The sequence below is a fragment of the Jaculus jaculus genome, chromosome 8 (assembly GCF_020740685.1).
Source record: "Jaculus jaculus isolate mJacJac1 chromosome 8, mJacJac1.mat.Y.cur, whole genome shotgun sequence".
NCBI classification, from domain to species: Eukaryota; Metazoa; Chordata; class Mammalia; order Rodentia; family Dipodidae; genus Jaculus; species Jaculus jaculus.
In genome coordinates this window covers 128,472,225-128,488,048 of record NC_059109.1, presented here as the reverse complement: position 1 = coordinate 128,488,048, position 15,824 = coordinate 128,472,225, and the positions used below count along the sequence as shown (strand labels likewise).

Below are 15,824 nucleotides of genomic sequence, written 5' to 3'. Positions count from 1 at the left end.
TGAAAACTTCTTGAGCATTACTGTTCAGAATGCATGCCAGACATCACAACTCAACAGGCTCTGGAAGTCTCTCTAGTTTTATAACTCAAAACAGTAGCCCCTAGCCAGGCATGGTGGCGCACGCCTTTAATCCCAGTGCTCAGAAGGAGGTAGGAGGATCACCGTGAGTTCGAGGCCACCCTGAGACTCCATAGTGAATTCCAGGTCAGCCTGAACTTGAGTGAGACCCTACCTCAAAAAAACAAAACAAAACAAAAAAACAAACCAAAACCAGTATGATGGCTCACACCTATAATTCCAGTACTCAGGAGCCTGAGGTAGGAGTACCACAGTAACTTTGAAGTCAGCTAGGCTACAGAGGGAGCCCCAGTCTCCTCATCAAAAATTTTACCAGCCATGGGTTTACATGCCTTTAATCCTAGCCCTCAGGAGGCAGAGGTAGCAGGATCGCTGTGAGTTTGAGACCACGGTGGCTACATAGTGAATTCCAGGTCAGCCTGGGATAGAGCTCTCCCTATCTCAGAAAACCAAAAACAAACAAAAAATTTTAATTTTAATTAATTTGAATTGCTTGATGGGATCTTACTGTATTGGCCAGATTGGCCTTGAATTTGGTATCCTGTCTCAACCTCCAAAGAGGATTATAGGAACACTAAATACATCCATCTATTTCCCTCCCCCAGGCAGGGTCTCACTCTAACCCAGGCTGACCTGAAACTTAACTCTGTACCCCTAGGCTGGACTCACTACAACCCTCCTACCTCAGTCTCTTGAGTACTGGGACCAAAGGCATGCACCACCAGGCTCAGCCTTAAATACATCCATCTGGCACACGCCTTTAAGCCCAGCACTCACGAGGGAGAGGTAGGAGGATCGCCATGAGTTCAAGGCCACCCTGAGACTACATAGGGAATTCCAGGTCAGCCTAAGCTAGAGTGAGACCCTGCCTCAAAAACAAACAAAAAAAATTTAATGTTTATTTTTTCCAGCTTTAGTTTTCCTATCCTATAACAAAAATTACAATTGTTCATTTAGACTTTTCACGTACCATATGTCTCCACACTCTCCAGAAACCTGTTTGAAGTTGAAGGAATTTACATGAATTCAATGAGAAAATGTAACCTATGTCTGAACCTCTTAGGAGAGCTGTTTATAAACATATAAGGGTGCTATATGTTCCTCAAACACTTACAATTCTCCAGTTCCTTTTAATATAGTTCTTGAAGGTTACTGATGCACACACTTTGATGACATTATCCTGGGACTTTTCCAGCAATGTTAAAAGCAACAATGGGTAATTCTGATTTCCTTCTACAGATTCGAGAAATTTCTCAGCTGTAAAAGAATCATGTTAGAAGACTTGTCATTACAATAAAAAATCTTTTGACTTTATATCTTTAAAGTATAAAAAAGTATAAAGGCAAGGTTCAAAGAACATTTCAGAAAAAGCATTGGAAAGACTGTAAGAGCCACAGGGTGGAAAGATGTAGCTTAGAGACATTGTCCCCCTTCACTGAGGCTGACAGACAGGCATTCATGACCCCAAAGTAAATACCAACAACCCCACTGAGGGAAAGTCCTTGGAGGAATGGAGTGCCTTTAATCTCAGCACTCAGGAGGCAGAGAGAGGATCAGTTTGAGTTTGAGGCCAGCCTGAGACAACAGTGAATTCCAGGTCAGCCTGGGCTACACCAAGACCCTACCTTGAAAATGGGGGGAGGGTTAAGGGTGGCGAGATGGTTTAGTGATTAAGGTGCTTGCCTGCAAGGCCAAAGAACCCAGATTCTATTCCCCAGGACTCACATAAAGCAGATGCACAAGGTAGCACACATGCCTGAAGTTTGTTTGCAGGGGCCGGAGGCCCTGGCATGCCCATTCTTTGTCTTTCTCTATCTGCCTCTCTCTCAAATAAATTAAGTAAAAATAAAATATATATATTTTTTAAATAAAGGGGACAAAAGGAAATTAGAACAGACAGGTGGCTCATAATTATGACCCCATCACTGAGGAAGTGGAGTCAGAAAGGCAGCCCTTAACCTGAAACTAGTCTGGGCTACATAATGAGTTTTAGGTCAACTTGAGTTATAAAGGGAGCCACATAGCAAGACAGACCCTATCTCAGAAAACCAAATCAATAAATAAGGACAGATTATTTTTCCATAGCCTATTGTCAGCTCTGCAGAGCTTCACTTTTTAAAATCTATTAAATGGTTTGTATAAATCAAATTTACATAATGCTTCAGTTTTCTTTCTTTTTTTTTCCATTTAGTTTTTCATGGTAGGGTCTCACTCTAGCCCAGGCTGACCTGGAATTCACTGTGTCATCTCAGGGTGGCCTCAAACTCACAATGATTCTCCTACCTCTGCCTCCGTTGTGCTGGGTGGGATTAGAGGCATATACCACCATGCCTGGCAATGCTTCAGTTTTCTAATCACCTTACCATCAACCAACTCACTCAATTGTCACCCACCTTTGAAGTGATCTAATAAGATTCACTCCACCGGAAGAAGCTGCTCCCCATACAGATTAATGATATGTTAGGATAAGTCATACATCCCTAGAGCCAGGCATGGTGGCACAAGCCTTTAATCCCAGCACTTGGGAGGCAGAGGTAGGAGAATCATTGTGAGTTCGAGGCCAGCCTGAGACGACACAGTGAATTCCAGGTCAGCCTGGGCTAGAGTGAAACTCTATCTCCAAAAACAAAAACAAAAAAATCATACATCTTGGGCTGAAGAGATGGCTCAGCAGTTAAGGTACTTGCCTGCAAAGCCCAAGGACCTGGGTTCAATTCCACAGTACCCATGCAAAGCCAGATGCACAAGGTAGCACTTGAGGTCCTGCTACGTCCATTCTCTATCTGCCTCTTCCTCTTTCTTAAATAAAACTTTCTTTTAAAAAAAAAAAGTTGGGATTGGAGAGATGGTTTAGAGTTTATGGCATTTGCCTGCTAGCCGAGGGATCCAGGTTTGATTCTCCAGAACACACATAAGTCAGAGCATAATGGGGCTCATGTATCTGGAGATCATTTGCAGTCTCTGGAGGTCCTGGCAAGCCCATTATCTCTCTATTCTTTCTCTATCACTTTCCCTCTCTCTCAAATAAACACATAAGGCTGGATGTGGTGGCATACGCCTTTAATCCCAGCACTTGGGAGGCAGAGGTAGGTGGATTACCATGAGTTCGAGGCCACCCTGAGATTACATAGTGAATTCCAGGCTAGCCTGGGCTAGTGTGAGACCCTACCTCCACCCCCCCCATAAAAAATCAAATAAACAAAATATATTTTGAAAAAAAAGTCATATATCTCACTGAGCATGTTTTTAATCCCAGCACCCAGTAGCCTGGGTACAGGCCAGCCTGGGCTAGAGGTAAGACTGCCTCGACAACCAAACAGAAAAAAAAAAAAGACACACATCCTATCTTGTTGCGCATGCTAACAGCAGCCACGTGGGTATGGTGCTTTATTTTACATACATTACTTCAGTAAGTTGTCACTTCTACCCAAAAAGGTTGGTAGTAGCATGATCCTCATTTTTAAAGACAACTTTCATCACTGAAGACTTAGTCTCATCCTTGTTCTACACCAACCCTAACCTAATATTTCTTGAGTAAAACCAGATGCACAAAGTGGCACATGCATCTGGAGTTTGTTTGCAATATACTAAGAGGCCCTAGTACCTCTATTCTCATATTTTTTCTCTATACCTCACATCCCCTTGCAAATAAATGAAAGTTGTTTTTTTTAAAGAAATTTAGGCTGGGTGTGGTGGCACAGGCCTTTAACTGCAGCACTCGAGAGGCAGAGGTAGGAGGATCGCCATGAGTTCGAGGCCACCCTAAGACTACATAGTGAATTCCAGGTCAGCCTGAGCTATAGCAAGACCTAATATTGGAAAACCAAAGAAGAGCTGGCTTAGCGGTTAAGGTGCTTGCTTGCAAAACCTAATGACCCAGGTCTGATTCCCTGGGACCCACGTAAAAGAGATGCACAAGGTGGCACATGCTTCTGGAGTTCAATTAAAAAAGAAAGAAAAAATAAAAGAAATTTAAAACCTGGGCATGGTGGCGCACGCCTTTAATCCCAGCACTCAGGAGACAGAGGCAGGAGAATCGCCATGCATGTGTCTGAGGACACCCTGAGACTACATAGTTAATTCCAGGTCAGCCTGGACCAGAGTGTGACCCTACCTCGAAAAACCAAAAGAAAGATGTTTAAGCCATGTGAGTGCCTTAAGTGAATAGAGGTGCATGCCTTTAATTCTAGTGCTTGGGAGGCAGATGTAGGTGGATTGCTCTGAGTTCAAGGCTAGTATGAGACTACAGAGTGAGTGCCAAGTCAACTTGGAGTAGAATGAGACCCTACCCTGAAAAAATAAAACCAAAATAAATAAATTTATAACAAGGCATTTACATTATGTATTTTCAACCTAGAATTACATTCTATGATAAATTCCCTTGGTCTACAACTATCAGTCAAGGTGGTATGGGTATTTCTTCCCCACACCCACCAGACAGGCTGGCTTCCAACTTGTTATGTGAACAAGGAGAACCTTGAACTCCTGGTTTTACCTCCAATTTCCAACTGCTGGAATTACAGGGATGTACACCAGGACTAAATGCAGAGCAACACAGCACATTCATGACTTGGAGAAAATCCATATAAACTTTCTTTCATGTCTCTTCTAAATTGCAATTGAAGCAATTTCTTTTCTTTTGAGATAGGATTTTCTGTAGTGCAGGCTGGTCTTAAACTCCAAAGATGACCTTGAACTATGATGCCCCTGCCTCCAACTCCCAAGTGCCAGGATTACAGGCATGTGCCACCATACTTGGTTTATGCAGTGAAGGGGATTGAATTCAGGGCATCTAGGTAAAGACGCACGAACTGAACTGTACCCATGGCCCTGAAGCAATCTTCTTACAAGTTCATGTTAATGCCTTTCTGCATTCACTTCCCTCACTTACAGAGCCATTTATATTGACATGTTTTTGCAGTCAAGGAACCTCTAAAGCCTTCCACATTCATCCACATATCTCAGTAACCTACTGAGCACAGTGGCACCTGATACACACTTCTACATAGTGATTGTCTAGTAAGGTGCCAGGCCTGGGATTCATCCCCAGCATCAGGGGAGGAGAGATATTCTGAGCCAGTCTGCCTCTACTTCCCAGAAACACCACTTTATTTCTACACTACCTTATTGCTCTCAATTTTTAAAAACACTAAATAAATGAATAAAAATAAAAATAAATTTCTTTTGGTTTTCTGGCCCAGGCTGACTTGGAATTAACTATGTAGTCTCAGGGTGGCCTTGATCTCACAGTGATCCACCTACCTCTGTCTCCCAAATGCTGGGATTAAAGGCATGTGCTACAATGCCCAGCTTAAAAAAAATTTTTTTTTAAATAGGCAATGTTTTACATAGGCTTTCTGGGAAATTCTAAGACGATTAGAGCAATTAGGTTTCCTTTATCCAGGAACACATTACTTCTATAAGCACTACTAGGAACACGGATGTGACCTCTCAGAAAACACATCTTTTTTATGGGGGGAAGGGCATTTCGAGGTAGGATCTCACTCTAGCTCAGGCTGACCTGGACTTCATTATGTTGTCTCAGGGTGGCCTTACTCCTACTTCTGCTTCCCAAGATTAAGGGTGTGCACCACTATGCCTGGCTTAGAAATCATTTTTATTGAATAGACTGGGCTGGGCTGGGCTCGGCCAGGCCAGGGATATGGGGGTCTGTTACCCGGCCCAGAAAAAAAAAATAATGATAAATTAAAGAAAGAAAAAGAGAAGACACAGCAGATAGAACTAGCCACTAACATGAGTCTATCTACTTACTATACACAATGTTCCTGTATTGTGTCAAGGGAGCCTTTCCAAAATCCTGTGTGTGCATGATTACATTCTGAAGAGCAGGCAGGTTAGAGGAATTTCTGATTCACAAAAATGACATCAGTGATTACCAACTGACTGCTCATAAGAGTCCTACAAGTAATGTTTTAGGTTTTTGTTTGTTTGTTTTTTGAGATAGGGTCTCACTCAAGCTCAGGCTGACCCTGAATTCACTAGTCTTAGGGAGGTCTCAAACTCAGCAATTCTCCTACCTCTGCCTCCCAAGATCCGGGAAGTGCACCCCCCCCCAAAAGCGTGGGCACCACACCCGGCTTTAGTTAGTTGGTTAGTTTGTTTATTTATGAGAAGTAGAAAATGGAAACGCTAGGGCCTCCATGAGCCTTATGCATCTGGTTTACATAGGTTCTGGGGAATTGAACCTGAGTACTCTGGCTTTGCAGGCAAGTGCCTTAACCTCTAAGACATCTCCCCAGCCCTTTTCTTTTTGCATTTTATTTATTTGCAAGCAGAGATAGAAGAGAGACAGAGAGAGAATGGGCAACCAGGGCCTTCAGCCGCTGCGAATGAACTGCAGCAGACACATGTGCCACTTTGTACTACTACGCTCAGTTTATGTGACACTGGGTATCAAAACCCGGGCCTTGTGCATACTAGACAAGCAATCTTATCTACCAGTGAGGTACATCTCCATCACTGTTTGAAATTTTTTTTATGTCACCATTTTAAAATGAGGGCATGAAAAAACAAAAAAAGGAAACGAAAATACATTGCAGGTGTGGTGGCGCATACCTTTAATCCCAACATTCAGAAGGCAGAGGTAGGAGGACTGCTGTAAATTCAAGGCCAGCCTGAGACTACACAGTGAATTCCAGGCCAGCTTGGGCTAGAAACTCTACCTCAAAAACAAAAAGAACATGAGCTGGAAAGATGGCTTAGCAGCTAAGGCACTTGCCTGCAAAGACAAAGAACCCAGGTTCAATTGCCCAGGACCCACTGAAGCCAAATGCACATAGCACATGCTTCTAGAGTTCGTTCGCAGTGGCTGGATGCCCTGGTATTCCCATTCTTTCCCTCTGCCTCTTTCTCTCTCAAATAAATAAAGAGTAGGAAGATCACTGTGAATTCAAAGTAAATCTAGGACTACAAAGTGAGTGCCAGGTCAGCCTGGGTTAGAGTAAGACCTACCTTGAAAATAACAACAAAAGATGTGCCCTCCCTCCCTTGGAGTGGGTCCACAGGAGTGGACCAAATTGACAGAACTTGAAGGGATCCTTCATTCCAATCCTATCTTGACAAAAGGGTAGTCTCCTGGACACACCAACTACTCCCTTCCAAAGGAAATCTAAGAAAGCGAGCTATTTTTAATTCTTGCTCTTCATTGTCCAGCCTCTGTCCCCAGAGCAGAGGAACATATGTTCTTTATGGACTTGAGACCACTAAGAAGAGAAGAAACAAGGGCCTTCCTGGAGGTGTGGGTAGGCAAATGGTAAGAATGGCAAGTCTTCAAAATTAAATTAAATTTCTTCCTTTTTTTTTTTTTTCGAGGTAGGGTCTCACTCTGGCCCAGGCTGACCTGGAATTCACTATGGAGTCTCAGGGTGGCCTCAAACTCAGGGTGATCCTCCTACCTCTGCCTCCCGAGTGCTGGGATTAAAGGTGTGCGCCACTGCACCCGGCTTATATAATACAGCCTTTTTGTTTGTTTGTTTGTTTTTTTGTTTTTCGAGGTAGGGTTTCACTCTAGCCCGGGCTGACCTGGAATTCACTATGGAGTCTCAGGGTGGCCTCGAACTCACAGCGATCCTCCTACCTCTGCCTTAAATTTCTTAAAAAATACTTATGTCGAGGCTGGAGAGATGGCTTAGCAGTTAAGGCACTTGCCTGCAATGCCTAAAGACCCACACATAAGACATAAGATGCACAAGGTGGTGCATGCGTCTGGAGTTTGTTTGCAGTGGATGGAGGCCCTGGTGTGCCCATTCTCTCTCAAAAACAAGCCAAAAAATGTTTAAAAACAAACAAAAAAGAAGCAGTAACCAATTACTTTGTTTTATTCACTTAATCACTTTTTGGTAATCAGTTATCTCTATGCCCTTATTTATCCTCTGAAGCAGGCAGGCTTTTACATGAGATTTCCTGAAAGTTCATGGAATAGTTTTCTAAGCATCTTTTTATTTCGAACTATAACTTAACCTCAGAAGACCTTAAGTAAAACTTAATTTTATTCAAAATCAAATTACCCACCATTTGCCAGGATCATTGTGGTAACCAACCAACACGCTATAAACGCTCCTGAGAAAATTATTCTTTTTGGTTTTTCAAGGTAGGGTCATGCTCTAGCCCAGGCCGACCTGGAATTCAATCTGTAGTCTTAGTGTGGCCTCGAACTCATGGCGATCCTCCTACCTCTGCCTCCTGAGTGCTGGGATTAAAGGCGTGTGCCACCACACCTAACTAGGCAAATTGCCAAAAGGTCTTCCTGAGCCTGTATTGAGGCAACCGAAAACATTTACTCTCTTCACCTGGTCGTCTGATGGCAGGATCGGGATCAAGGGTTTTCTTCAAATATTCCGTTAGTGTTTGCAAATTTGCATCGCTGAGCTCCATTGCAACAGAATCTAAAAATGCAAAAAAAAAAAAAAAAAGTAGTAGTTTGGATAATTGGTCACTTGGCAAACAGCGAGTTAAATAAATGATACTTTTTGATTTTTTTCTGAAACAGGGTATCATTCTATACCCCACTAGACTGGAACTCACTATATAGACCAGGTTGGCCTCAAACTTATGTCAATCCTGCCGCTTGTGCCTTCCAAGTGCTGAGACTGTGGTATGTATCACCCTACCAGGCCGTGAATCCTTTTATATTAGTTTACAGCCTTCTCTCTCGTAGTCATATATCTGAGACACATATTTGTAAATATGCACTCATGTAGCCCAGGGTGACCTTGAGTTACTCCAGCCCAAGATTTGAGACTCCAAGTGTGCACCATCATACTTGAGATTTTTTGTTTGCTTGTTTTTCGAGATATGGGTCTAACTCTAGCTAGGAATTCACTATGTAGTCTCAGGGTGTCCTTGAACTCACAGCAGTCCTCCTACCTCTGCCTCCCAAGTGCTAGGATTAAAGGCATGTGCCACCACACCTGGCAAGAATCTTTTTCTTCTAAATATGGCTTTTCTTTCTTTCTTATTTTTTTTTTTTTTAAATTGGTGTCAAAGGACAATTTCAGAGTATTAGGTCATCTCCTTTTATCTTGTCTGACAAGGTCCAGTTTTGCTGCTGTGTGTGCCAGTCTAGCTAACTCGCCTGTTTTGGTATTCTCTTGGCTCCTTTCCCACTGCCCTAAGCACGTTGGGATCACAGTCACAGAGGCTACTCTGCCTCCAGCTTCACATGGATGCTGGGGAGAATGAAACTCTTGTTGGCAGGCTTGCAAGCAAGCATCTTTAGCAGGTGAGCCATCTTCCCAGGCCCTAGACATGTTAAAGTATTAAGCAGGCATGGTGGCCCACACCTTTAGTCCCAGCACTGTAGAAGCTAGGTAGGAGGATCTCCATGAGTTGGGAGTCCACCCTGGGCTAGAGCAAGACTCTACTGGGGGGGGGGGGGTGCATTTAAAAAGCAGGAATAAGGAGATGGTTCAGTGGTTACAAATTCTTGCTTGATATCTCTATCATATCTTCCAAGGCTCATGGTCCATTGCAGAAGAGGTGGGGGAAAGAATGTAAGAGCCAAAGGAAGGGTAGGACTCCTTACAACGTGCTCCTCCAGACACAAAATGGCCTGGATATCCATGACCTCACAGTGCCTGACACTACCTACACAAGACCCTCTTTTTTTTGGTTTTTCAAGGTAGGGTCTCACTCTGGTCCAGGCTGACCTGGAATTAACTCTGTCATCTCAGGGTGGCCTTGAACTCATGGCAATCCTCCTACCTCTGCTGGGATTAAAGGCGTGCGCCACCACGCCAAGACCATGACATCAAAATAAGAGAAACTGATTGAGAGGGGGAGGGGATATGATGGAAAATGGAGTTTCAAAGGGGAAAGTGGGGGGAGGGCATTACCATGGGGTATTGTTTACAATCATGGAAGTTGTTAATAAAAATCTGTTTTTAAAGTATGTGCTTGTGGGGCTGGGAAAATGGCTTAGTGGTTAAGGCATTTGCCTAAGGACCCTGGTTTGATAACCCAGGGCCCACGTAAGCCAGATGCACAAGGGGGCACATGCTTCTGGAGTTTGCAGTAGCTGAAGGCCCTGGCATGCCCATTCTTTCTCTCTGCCTCTTCTCTCTCTTTCTCAAATAAATAAATAAAATATAAAAAACAAGTACTTACTTGCAAGGCCTGTCAGCCCACAGTTCAATTCCTTAGCCACCCACATAAAGCTAGACAGCTCATTTACAGCAGCAAGAGACCATGGTATGTGTACAGCTATACACATATGCACACATGTAAATTTTGTTTTGAGCCAGGTATGGTGGTGCATGTCTTTAATCCCAGCATTCGGGAGGCAGAGGTAGGATTGTTGTGAGTTTGAGGCCACCCTGAGACTACACAGTGAATTCTAGGTCAGCCTGGACCAAAGTGAGATGCTACCTTGAAAAACCAGAATAAATAAATTTTGTTTTGTTTTTGTGGTACAGCCTACAGAGAACTCGTCACTAAACCAGAATGCTAACAGACCTTCTAAGGCTCAGGAGCCATTGTGGAAGAAGAGGCAAGAATATTCTAAGTCACAGCTTGCCCACCCAACACACTAAGTGAGGCAGGCCTCAATTACCCAACAATGAACATTAACAATCCCACTAATGAGAAAGACAGAGTGTTCTCTAGGAAAGTCGAAGAGGGGATATGATACCACAGTCTTTGTTAAAAAATTAATTAAAAAATTAGAGCCAGGAGTGGTGGTGCATGCCTTTAATTCCAGCAGTAGGTAAGCTGAGGTAGGAGTATTGTGTTTGAGGCCACCCTAAGACTTTCATAGTGAGTTCTACGTCAGCCTGGACTAGAGTGAGACCCTATCTTGAACACCCCCCCACCCCACAAACCCAGTCTGCAGAGGGTAAAGAATGAAGAATTGCTGGGTTTGTTGACAGGTCAGCAGTTTCAGGTTGAGGAAGAGACCTAGTCTCAAGGAAATACACAGATAAAAGGACACTCAATGCTCTCTTCTGGCCTCCACATGTTCATGCATGGGACACACACATGTGCACACAAGTACCAAACACACACACACACACACCTACCAAACTCTACAGTATGTCAATGCCTATGCAATATGGCACCTAGCTGACTTATCTATTTTTGTCCTGGCTCTTCCAGTCACAAAAGCCTTTTGGTTTCTGAAACCAGCCAAGACAGTTCTCAACTGGAATAATGTTCTTCCTCTATCTCAACATGGGCACCACTGTGATTTCACCCACTGTCAATGTCTCAAAGGGCATTTAGCATCTGTTTGTGTTAACAGAAATTATTCTCACTTGGAAATTACCTTTGACTTATTCCCTACACAAATGCAAGGGACTGTGTATGTTTGTCTCTGAAGGCTCAGGACCATCAACATTACTTGACACACGACAGTCATTTAGTAAGCATTTGTGGCATTAGCCAAATGGGTTAGTCAGCATGTCCAATACCCAGCTGGGTTTCCAGGCAAAACCAGAGGCTACTCTTTGGGATCAATTATCAGCAGCCTTAGGACAGGCACCACATCACATACTTAATACCAGCACTTGGGAGGTAGAGGCAGGAACACCAAGAGTTCAAGACCAGCCTTTAATCTCAGCACAAACTGTTTTTGGTTTTTCCAGGTAGGGTTTCACTCTAGCCCAGGCTGACCTGAAATTCACTATGTAGTCTTGGTGGCCTTGAATTCTTGATGATCCTCCTACCTACTCTACTCATAGCCTTTTGTTTAGACTGGCTAACCAGGGAGCCCCCACAATTTCCGTCTCCACACCCTGGCTTTTGTATTTCCCCCATGCCTGGCTTTTTATATGTGGATTGAATTTAGCACTTATCCACTACTCATCTCCTCTAACCGTTACTTCCTGTGATTTCTGATGATGTTCTTGAAAAATGGTAGAAGGACTCCCATGAGTTTGAGGCCACCCTGAGACTACATAATGAATTCCAACACAGCCTGAGCTACAGTGAGACCACACCTCAAAAAAACTTTAAAAAGGGTGTGTAAAGGGCCCCCTACTGTGTCTTCATGGAAGCATAACACCTGTGTACGCCTTCAATCCCAGTCCTCAGATGGCAGAGGTAGGAGGATAGCCAGGAGCTAGAGGCCACTCTGAGACTACACAGTGAGTTCCAGGTCAACCTGGGCTAGAGCGAGACCCTACCTCGAAAACCCACACAAAGGGGCTGGAGAGATGGCTTAATGATTAAGGCCCTTGGCTTAGAACCCAGGTTCTATTCCCCAGTTCCCATGTAAACCAGATGCACAAGGTGGTGAAGACATCTAGAGTTTGTAAGCAGTGGCTAGAGGACCTGGCAAGCCCATTCTCTCTCAAATAAATAAAAATCAAAATAACACACACACACTCGCACAAAGCCCAAACTAAAAAGAAAGAATAATACCCATGTATGTACCACGTAGCAGGCGCACGTGAAATACAGTAGTAAAAACAGGACAGGCAAGTTGCCTCCAAGAGCTTATATCCCAGCGCCCGAGAAAGACATAAGATACATGCTACAGAGCAAGGAACAACTAGAGCGATGTTGACAACGACGAGCCCGGAGTTCAGGTCCCTAGAGGGGAACTTGAAGGCAAGGAAGGGGTCAGCCCTGCACAGATCGAAAAAAGTCAGACAAGCAGAGGGCGAAGGGAGATTCGCGCGGGGTACTAGGGAAGAAGCAAGGGCGGGCCAGCTCGGCGACGGAGGGGGCGAAGGGGCAGCGGGCAGGAGGGCGAAGTGCCGCCGCCGTCAACGGCTTAACGGATCCTCCAAGCCGCTTGATGGGGGCATTTGTGGGTAAGGTCACTGTGCAGGTAAGGAGATGCAAGTCTGAGACGTGGGGTTGTGGCTCGGTCGGGGATGAAGCGCCTGGGCCGGCTGTTCCAAAACCAAAACACGACACAGAATCTAAGAGACGGAGCCGAACTACACTGCTAGGGGGAGACTTAAGTTTGCCACGGGCCGGAGCATCTTACTCCAAAGCCCGGGCGCCCCAGGAAGAGGGGGAACCCCCCCCATCATCCCGGGGCGTCTGTTATGGTCTCCGGTACGCGAACACCACCACGGCGGCGGAGGCTGCAGCACAGCTAGGCAGCAGAGGGCTGAGTTCCTGGGTCCTCCGGCATCCAGGGGACCCGCCGGGCCTCCACAGGCCTCGCCGCCGCCGCCGCCGCACACGGCTCACGCTGCAGGGGCCCGGCATGCCGAGAAGCGACGCGCGGGCTCCACCAATGAGCGGCCGCCATCAAGAGACGAGGCGGCAGCGCAGCCAATCAGCGGGGCGCTGGAGGGGAAGGGGCGGGAGCTCGGGCGGCTCACGTTAAGGCCGGGGCCTCAGGGACCCTGACGGTTCACAGGCCCCGCAGGCAACGAGCCTGGGCGTCGGGCGGCCACGCAGCGGGGCGTGGGGCCCCGAGAGCGCGGCCCCGAGCCGAGGCCCGCATTCCGCTCTCGTCCAGAGGCGCGGTCCTCGCTTCCGACTTGTTCGGAAGGCACCGGAATGCTTCCTCCTTCCCTCAGCCGGGCCCCAAGAACCACCCTGCTCGCACTGAGCCTCACCTCGTGGGGACACGGGGACGGAGGAGGGAATCCCAGCCGCGGACTGTAGCCTGCGCTACCCGCTCCTTGCCGCTGCTCCGCCTCACATTCAAACCCTGGCAAAATGGCGCGGCGGCGAGGCTGCGGGCACGGCGCATGCGTGAGCGAGGCCAAGGTGAGGGGCGGGGCCAGGAATGCCCTGGGCCCCGCCCATGCTCGAAAAGCCAATCGGAAGCCCACTCTGATTGGAGGTGACGTCACGAGTGACGAAATCCCTTGGCTGTGACCGCCGTCAGGGTCTCCAGCGAGGATTCTGAAAGAGCTCCTGGGTGGTGATGACAGGGTCTGGCACGCAAGCTGTGCTCCTTCATGCACACTGTGTGTCCAGAAGGGGACGTCCCTTTCTGGCCCCTCGTGGAGAGTTTATTTTAGAGGGAGAAACGGAGTAAACAAACGACTGAAAATCGCAAACTGGGGCTGGGCAAGTGGTTCAGCTAGTTAAAGGCGCGCGCTTGCAAAGCCCGCCCTGGGGGGGTTCAATTCCTCCAGCACCCACGTAAAGCCAGACACAAAAAGTGGACCCGTGCGTGCTTCTGGGATTCGTCTGAAACTGCAAGAAGGAGGCCCTCGTACACCCATACACACCTGTACACACACACACACACACACACACACACACACGAGCAAAAAAAAAAAAAAGAAGAAAAAAGCCAGGCGTGGTGGCGCACGCCTTTAATCCCAGCACTTGGGAAGCCAAGGTAGTAGGATCGTTGTGAATTCGAGGCCTGCCCGTGACTATATTGTGAATTGAATTCCAGATCAGCCTCGGCTAGAGCGAGACTCCACCTCGAAAAACAAAACAACAACAAAAAAATTCCAGGTGGTGAGCATGGTAGAGTAATAGAGTAAACCTGTGATCAATCCCAGCTCTTGGGAGACTGAGGTAGGAAGACTACAGTGAGTTCAAGGCCAGCCTGGAAAGAAAAATCCACACAGTACATAATAGGAAAGCACTCAGTTCTTCACTAATTAGGATGGGAGCTGCACAAAAATCACTATTTATGTTATCAATTTCCTGTCATTACTTTATTAATTAATTTGCGAGAGAGAAGAGGCAGATCTATAGAGAGAGAAATAATGGGTGCTCCAGGGCCCACAACCACTGAAAAGAAACTCCAGACGCATGCACTACCTTCTGCATCTCGTTTACATGGGTACTGGGGAGTGGAATCTGGGTCCTTCGGCTTCACAGACAAGCATGCCTTAACTGCTAAGCCATTTCTCCAGCCCTGTTTCTACTTATTTTATTTCGATATTGAGACAGGATCTTACTCTGTAGGCCAGGATGATGTAGAAGTCATTATGCAGTGCCCATGCTGACCTCAATCTCAGCAATTCTCCTGTCTCAGCCTCCTGAGTGCTGAGATTACAGTTGTGTGCCTCTGTGCACACCCAGTTTGTTTTGGTTGACACAGAACCTCCTGTATCCCAGACTGGGCTCCAACTTGTTAAAGCCAAACTGACCTAGAAAAATTCCTGATCTTCCACCTACAAACTGCTAGAATTACAGGCCAGTCCCCACCTTTTCTAATCCCTTATTAAAAATTTTCTAGGGGAGCCAGGGAGCTAGGCGTGGTGGTACACACCTTTAATCCCAGCACTCAGGAGGCAGAGGTAGGAGGATCTCCATGAGTTCGAGGCCACCCTGACTACAGAGTGAACTCCAGGTCAGCCTGGGCTAGAGTGAAATCCTACCTCGAAAAACCAAAAAAAAAAAAAAAAAAAAAAAAAAATTCCAGGGGAACATGGGCATGGTGTTGCATACCTTTAATTCCAGCACTTTGGAGGTAGAATATGATGGAGAATGGAATTTCAAACGGGAAAGTGTGGGGGTGGGGAGGGAGGGAATTACCATGGGATATATTTTATAATCATGAAAAATGTTAATAAAAATTAAAAAAAAAAAAAAGTATGAGGACTGCTGACAGTTCGAGGCCACCCTGAGACTATAGTGAATTCCAGGTCAGTCTGGGCTAGAGTGGGACCCTACCTCGAAAAAACAATAATTTAAAAATCCATGTGCTAGAGATATGGCTTAGCAGTTAAGGCATTTGCCAGCAAAGCCAAAGGACCCAGGCTTAATTACCCAGTACCCATGTAAAGCCAGATGCGCAAGGTCATGCATCTGAAGTTTATTTGCAATTGCTAGAGACTGGTGTCTTTTTCTGCTGC

The 15,824-nt window shown here is 45.9% G+C and overlaps 1 protein-coding gene across 1 annotated transcript in view; it reads right to left on the bottom strand.

Annotated features, from left to right (window-relative positions):
• Cse1l (chromosome segregation 1 like) overlaps window positions 1-13,745 on the bottom strand; it is a 47,716-nt gene extending 33,971 nt beyond the window's left edge. The window contains exons 1-3 of the mRNA XM_004663880.3: window positions 13,614-13,745; window positions 8,388-8,483; window positions 1,193-1,335 (exon numbers count right to left, since the gene is read on the bottom strand). Of these exons, the coding sequence (XP_004663937.1) occupies window positions 1,193-1,335; window positions 8,388-8,472 (228 nt within the window). The 5' untranslated portion in view covers window positions 8,473-8,483; window positions 13,614-13,745. The remainder of the gene's footprint in view (window positions 1-1,192; window positions 1,336-8,387; window positions 8,484-13,613) is intronic.
• Window positions 13,746-15,824: the final 2,079 nt, after the last annotated feature.